Below are 7302 nucleotides of genomic sequence, written 5' to 3'. Positions count from 1 at the left end.
GCTGTGTTTAAGGGTCTATTTTCCAGGCTTAAAAGGATAAACATTCAACATGGGCCATGCTCTCAATCCAGCATGACTTCTGCCACGTTCAAAACAACTGGAAACTCTGAACTGGGAAATCTCTGACTTCAGTAAATTCAAGACAACTTGGAACTCTGGGGGAAAAAAATTGCTCCGACTGGGAAAATACATTTTGAACGGTCATCCCAACTCGGAATCCAAGTCGGGAACTTGGGCCTCTTTCTAGAGTTCCGACCTGAAAACAACTAACGTCATGATTCTACACTGTTTTTTTTTTCAGAGTTCCCAGTTGTCTTGAAAGCACCAAAAATCCAGAGAATGCCAGACCATGTGCCTCACCCTAATCATTTGGTCCCTTTTCCCCTCATAATTTAGCCTACTGTTCTAACTTGGTGGTGCACATGTAGCCTATAGCCAGTAATGAAAAAGTACCCAATTGTCATACTTGAGTAAAAGTAAAGATACCTTAATAGAAAATGACTCAAATAAAAGTGAGTCACCCTGTAAAATACTACTTGAGTAAAGTCTAAAAGTATGTGGTTTTAAATATACTTAAGTATCAAAAGTTTTAAAAAGAATTTAAAATTCCTTACATTTTTAAGCAAACCAGATGGCACCATTTTCTTTTCTTTTTTTATTTTTACAAATAGCCAGGGGCACACACCAACACTCAGACTTAATTTACAAATAAAGAATGTGTTTAGTGAGTCTGCCAGATCAGAGGCAGTAGTGATGACCAGGGATGTTCTCTTGATAAGTGTGTGAATTGGACCCTTTTCCTGTCCTGCTAAGCATTCAAAATGTAACGAGTACTTTTGGGTGTCAGAGAAAATGTATGGAGTAAAAAGTACATTATTGTATTTAGGAATGTAGTGAAGTAAAAGTAAATAGTAAAGTACAGATACCCAAAATAAACGTAATACTTTAAGGTATTTTTACTTAATCTAAATTACGGATTACCTCTTATCAGCTCGTCATCCCCTTATATGCCATAGTTTGTACATCTAAATTGTCAGTAGAAACCCCATTTGTTTAAGCAAGTCAGCCATATCAGCTATGTTTCTTTTATAGGCAGTAAATTAGGCCGAAATAACAGTTTTTCTGCCAGACAAGGCAAGGCTCCGCTGATAGCCTTGTGTAGCAGTGGTAAGGTGTTGGGACAGCTAGCCATTATATAGGCCCTAACCATTTGTGGGCATAGTTTGTCACTGTTATAGTTCAATTAATTAATGTATTGTTTAGTGTTGTGTTTTTGTAATGACTTTTTGAGTTTGCCCCACCAAGATTTACATGCCAAAATCACCACTGATCAGGGGCAATGGGCAACCTGCATCTAGCTAACCAAACCATGGCAAAGGTAAAATACAATCATAAACCCAGATTTGAGTCAGTAGGCCTGGGTTATGTCTATTGAAATGACAAGTCAATCACGCAAATAAGTTGTAGACTTAACATCTGGCACATAACAGAACAATTGCCAGAAAATAGCCAAACATTATTTTGAAGTTCATTCAAGTGTTTCTTGCGCAGAGATTTTGAGATCCTCTGTCCAACTTTCATCCCTCAAACCCTCCTGTTGGATGTACCTACAGTTAAACACATGCGTAAAATTGATTTATTTACAAGTATAATAAGGGTGAATTATCTTTTCTCTTGCTACATATTCGGCTGGGTAGCCTAGTGGTTAGAGAGTTGGACTTGTAACCAAAAGGTTGCAAATTCAAATCCCCGAGCTGACAAGGTACAAATCTGTCGTTCTGCCCCTGACCAGGCAGTTAACCCACCGTTCCTAGGCCGTCATTGAAAATAAGAATTTGTTCTTAACTGACTTGCCTAGTTAAATAAATAAATATTCTAATTAATTTATTAGTCAAGTTAGCTCACAAGAATTAGGCCTATTATTTTGATGGAAAACCGAATTTAGCTCCTTACGTCGATATCCACCTCAATTCGCTCGAAAACTTTATGGAAAAAGGTTTTATTGGCTAAATGCAACTTCTCATGCCGTATTTATTGGTCTAGTTTTATGGCTTTGAGGGTGGGTTTCGGTTAGTTTTTTGCTATTGTATTTTTAAAGAACTGGCAACCCTGTGTAGGAGGCAAGAAAGAAAACGCTGCTTCGAAGGACATAAAGTTGGATCTATTTTTTTCCTTTGGCGTTTCGTCTCTTGGCTTATCTACAGTGTGCATTCTTCTCGGTTGTCGTGTAGAACAAACAGTGTTTAGTTATCGAATACTTCAATATTCGGATTTCAGCGACTTCACGGTGCGTAGCTAGCTAATGTTAGCTAGTTACTAGCTAACGTTAGCGCTTGAGCTGTTCTTGTGTTGTATTCAAGAAGGATGGCGTCGCGACGATCGTTAACTAGCTAGCCGGCATTGCTACAGTTTGGTTTCGTGGTATTCACTATTGCAATAATAACGTTAATCGCCTTAGTTAACTAGCCAGCTACCATCTAGCTAAAGCTTTAGTTTAGACAGCAATGTAGCTAGCTAACTGAACCTCGAGTGATGGGTGGGTGTGCTTTTGTCCTTCCTCGTTCCATACGAAGTTAGGCTGTCTTGCTCAACGGTCTATTAGTTGGGAGTAGTGAGGTGGTATCTAGGATACTACTTAATTACTAATGTTAGCAAGAAAAAGTGTAGTCTTTCAGAAATTAGACTAGTTGGCCACTAGGTCTATATGATACTGCTGACTAATAACAGTAGCTAGTGTCACTGATAAAGTGAATTTGTTAAAACTCAGTCAACATAGTTAACTAATGCTGTACATGTGTAACAGTTGAATATCTGTCTGGTCCAGTTCCCCAGATCGATCGTGTGATCGTCACGGCAGCGAACTCATGGCGGACTCCGTGGAGACGTTCCAGACACACCTCACCTCTGTCATGGACAGTTTGATCCGAGCGTCGGTGTGCGAGATCACCAAACTGTTCCAGGACACGGTGAACGACTTTCTGGTGGAAATATCTCTGAATAGGAATGAAATGGAGGCTCTGAAACTCCGACTCCGACTGACCGAGAACAAACTGAGAAATGAACGCAAGTACGGGATGGGGTGGGCAGAGAATCGCCGCAATGCTGGTTTGATAGGGTCGGAGGACGGTGGGCGGAAAAAGCGAAAAATTGAAGTGCCCCGTAAGTGTTCATATTTAGTAAGTACAGCCACAAAAGCATCACGGACCATATAGTCGTGTTTTACACATTTGTCTTGCCCTATGTATAAAAATAAAATAAAAAATGGTATTCTTCATATTATAATTGTTGAAATATGTAATTGCATATCAAATTAACACAAGTTGATTACTTGTGTAACATTAAGTCAAAAGCCTGTAATGCTTGTGTGAAGAGGTACTTGTTATGTTGGAAGCCATCTGGCAGAAACTGAGCCTTCTCCCTCCCTTTCCTTTCTACTCCTCTGCTCTCCCTCCTTCATGTTCTCTCTGTTCTTTGCCTCTCTGCTCCCTTCCTTCCTCCCTGCCCCCCTTCCTCCCTGCCCCCCCCTTCCTCCCTGCCCCCTTCCTCCCTGCCCCCCCCTTCCTCCCTGCCCCCCCCTTCCTCCCTGCCCCCCCTCCCTTCCTCCCTGCCCCCCCCTCTCCCTGTCCCTCTCTTCTACTCTCTCCGCTCTCCCTCTTCACTCCCACCCCCTCCTCCCTCCTTCACACTCACTCCGCCGCTTCCGCTCCCTACTCCGCCTCCTCTCCTTCATCATGCTATTTCCCTTCCCCCAACTCTTCCATTTCTGTCACGGCTCCCCTTCATCTCCTTCCCTCCTCTACTCCTCCACTCTCCCTCCTCCTCCTCTTCATGTCCTCTCTCTGTCCCTCACCTCCCCCACTCCTCTCTGCTCTCTCTCCCTCCGTCTCTGCTCTCCTTCATAATGCCTTCTCTCCTCCCTGCCCCCACCTCCTCTACTTTTCTCTCCGCTCTCTCTTCACTCCCACCCCCTCCGCTCTCCTTCACACTCACTCCCACCCCCTCCGCCCTCCCTCCCTCTTCACTCCCGCCGCCTCCTCTCTCCCGCTTCTGCTCCGTACTCTGCCTCCTCTCCTTCATCATGCTCTCTCTCCCTTCCCCCAACTCCTCAATTTCTGTCACTGCTCTCCTCTCCCTCCTCTCCTTTATGCTTTCTCCCGCTGCATGCTGTCCCTCCTCCTGCTCTCGTTCAACATGCTCTCTCCCTCCCCCCACTCTCCCCTTCCTCATGCCCTCTGCCTCTGCTCCCCCTCTCCTCTGCCTCTCTCCCACTCCCTGCCATCCCTCCCCTCCCTGCTTTCCTTCATTTCTATCACTGCTTCCCTCTCTCTCTCTCCTTCATGCTCAACCCCTCCTCCTCCTCTCACCCGATCCATTCCCTCCCCCTCTCTTCCTCTCTCCCCCTCCACAGGAGGAAAGCAGAAGCTGGGTCCTGCATTTGGAGGCGTGTGGGAGGAAGGAGGAGGAGCAGCCGGGGAAGTAGCAGGGGGAGGCTGGAAGGAGGCACGCCAGATGTACCTCATCCATGTCCCTGGGGACGAGGAGGAGGAGGAAGAAGAAGGAGAACTATTGGAGGAGGGCTGTATTTCGGGAGAGGGGGAGGAGACGGACATCATCAAAGAGGAGGTGACGGAGAAGAGGAGTGCTAAGGAATCTGAGTGTGGCACACACAGTGTCAGTGTGTCAGAGACGACTAGTTTACAAAAATAACAGTGCATATCATCTGTGTGTGGTGAGACTGAGAATGTTGTTAAACTGCTGTTTTCTGAGTCCATGAGACACACTGCAGCAGATGGCGTGGATGGTGGAAAGCCACTGATTTGATATTCAACTGCAGAAGTAGCTCAAGCACTTGTTCAGTAGGGCAGTCAATGTTAAGTGCAGAGCGTTGTAGACACTATACATGAATATAATTTTGGGTGCGAACACAGTTTTGTATTCTACATGACTGAGATCATGCAGTTGCGTCTATGCAATGTACAGATGACCTTTATTGTATCTCAAACTGTTTAAACTTGACACTTTTAAAGAAAATGCCCTGTGTAAAACAGGACCCTCGTTGTTTGTGGCACTTGTGAAAGTGCACTTTGCATGCACAAAAATACTGGGTGTGGTCGTGCACTCTGCATTGCATTATTGTGTAGTCTATGGGGCTGTACTGGTGGGTAATGTAGTTTATTTTTGCTCTGTCTGTAGTCCGGTGATATGGTGGATGGGGGTTACCAGCCTGCGTCTCTGCGGCTGATCAAGGAAGCCCTGAAGATGGACCCACCCAACCAGAACTGCCATGGATCCAGGACCCACAGCGAAGGTACTGACTCCAGCTGAAAGCTCAGAACCAAAAACATGATGACCACACCTCCTGGATAGTGATAACCCCAATGTGAACACAGTGAAGTTTTCTTAAGTGTCTGCAGTACAATATGTTTGCATACACTCTCATAGTACTGCTCCTCTAACAGACTCTCACTCTCCTTCTCTCGGCCCAGTAGGAGACATGGAGCTGAGCCCTGTGGCCCTGAAGCGGCCCCTAGCCGTGAGGCCTGAAGAGGGGGATGAGGAGGAGTGGGACGTGGGGTCCCCTCCAACGGAGGTGTCAGAGGGGGCGCTGAGTGTGGTGGACCTGAGTGGGCTGGAGACGGCCCTGAGGGCAGAGAGGGGGCGCGAGCAGGCAGCCCTGAAGATCCCCCCCACAGCAGGCTCCAACCATGGCTCCAGGACCCCTGACCCGGAAGTAGTGGCAGACAGTGAGTTCAACCTGGGCCAGAAGTACATTGGTCTGGATGGGCTGGAACAGAAGGGGGAGCTGGAGAGTCCTACAGCCTCAGAGAGGGACTATGGTGATGCCCTGCAGGTTCACGGTGCCCGTCTAAAGGAATTACAGGGGTCACTGCCAGTGGGGGCTGGAGGGGAGCTGCAGCCACGCTGGCCCAAGAGGCTGAGGGATGGTGAGGGGATGGGGGAGCAGGGAGGCTCAGACGAGGGCCTACATCACCTGTCTGCTCCGGGTAGCGTGGATGACAGTGGTGAGGAGGAGACAGGGGACCTGATGCATTTCTGCATGCAGTGCGGCGGGGGCTTCGCCAACGAGGCTGAGCTGGAAGAGCACCCTTGCCCCCTGGGGGACGCCCACCTGCAGGAAGGAGGGACAGAGAACACCCTGTTCCCCTGCGCCTCGTGCGGCCACGCCTTCAGCCATGCCTGGGCCCTGAAGAACCATGAGTGTGTGTGCGCAGCCGAACGGCCCCACCGCTGCGAGCTCTGTGGGAAGGGCTTCACCCACTCTCGCTCGCTGGAGAGGCACCAGGTGGTTCACACTGGAGAGAGGCAGCACTGCTGCCAGCAGTGTGGGAGGAGCTTCAGTCGCCTAGGCAACCTGGAGAGGCACCAGCGGATTCACACAGGCGAGCGTCCGTACGGATGCGAGGCGTGTGGGAAGCGCTTCAGCAGGGTAGAGTACCTGAAAAGACACCAGCTGATCCACAGTGGAGACAGAGACAAGGCCGGCAGCGCTCACCAGTGCTCCCAGTGTGGAAAGAGCTTCGGCGAACCAGAGCAGTTAAAAAACCACGAGTGCTTTTCATAACATTTTGAGACGTTTGATAATTGATATTTACCAGGATTTCTTTGGAGAGGGAAAGTTGAAATTGCTGACTAGGGTAGAAGTTGCTCCCTAATCAGAGAGAAGATCAACATAAGATCATTTTAACCTAGCCTCAATCCCGAAGTTGACCATTAGAAATCTGTAAAGCTCTGACCTTGTATCAGTTGTTGGGGACACATTCTACCTACTCCAAAAAAGAGGAACAAAGACCATGCTGGTCATCCAGGGACAGGTTGAAATGAACTGTCTGATTGTGCACAGAGAAACCTGTGCTTTTATTTATGTTTCTCAATACATTGTATCTTTTACTATAAGAAATTAGTATCTTCACTGAACATCAATCATGACCTTGTTGATCTTGACTGTCAATGATAATAACAGTTTGGTATTTTGTACTATTTGTTTTTCAGTATTATCCATCAGGAATAAACATTTGACTATTCAGTGACCAATGGTCTCCTTTTATATACCTTCAAGTGCAAAGTGTTTGTTTTCAGCTCGAAAATTGTGTAGTTTAGTTATGTCTCAAACATTCACACAAGGTGTTGTCAGATTTCCGGACACATTTCTTTATTTCTGTGTACTTCGAAGTGTCTTCTACCAGAGAGGAAGAGGCGACGCCAAAAGTTTTACTCTGACAAAAATCTGTCCAAGAAGTAAGGAAGTTTTGTATGGAGGTCAATGGGTGTCAAATTTGGTAC

At 46.9% G+C, this 7302-nt stretch overlaps 1 protein-coding gene across 2 annotated transcripts; it reads left to right on the top strand.

The window, feature by feature from the left end:
* Window positions 1-2087: 2087 nt before the first annotated feature.
* On the top strand, window positions 2088-7043 carry LOC112220976 (zinc finger and SCAN domain-containing protein 22). Of its 2 annotated transcripts, none has more exons than XM_024383003.2 (5): window positions 2088-2287; window positions 2825-3159; window positions 4409-4623; window positions 5194-5308; window positions 5487-7043. In XM_024383003.2, the coding sequence occupies exons 2-5, from the start codon at window positions 2865-2867 to the stop codon at window positions 6581-6583; spliced, it is 1722 nt and encodes a 573-aa protein (XP_024238771.1). In that variant the 5' UTR covers window positions 2088-2287; window positions 2825-2864; the 3' UTR covers window positions 6584-7043. The 2 variants fall into 2 exon arrangements, with proteins under 2 accessions (XP_024238771.1, XP_024238772.1); XM_024383004.2 differs by lacking the exon at window positions 2088-2287 and adding an exon at window positions 2294-2536.
* The last annotated feature ends 259 nt before the right edge of the window (window positions 7044-7302 follow it).

The sequence above is a fragment of the Oncorhynchus tshawytscha genome, linkage group LG21 (assembly GCF_018296145.1).
Source record: "Oncorhynchus tshawytscha isolate Ot180627B linkage group LG21, Otsh_v2.0, whole genome shotgun sequence".
In the NCBI taxonomy this organism is placed as follows: domain Eukaryota; kingdom Metazoa; phylum Chordata; class Actinopteri; order Salmoniformes; family Salmonidae; genus Oncorhynchus; species Oncorhynchus tshawytscha.
The sequence above is the reverse complement of the archived record's forward strand: the minus strand, read 5'-3'. Positions and strand labels throughout refer to the sequence as shown.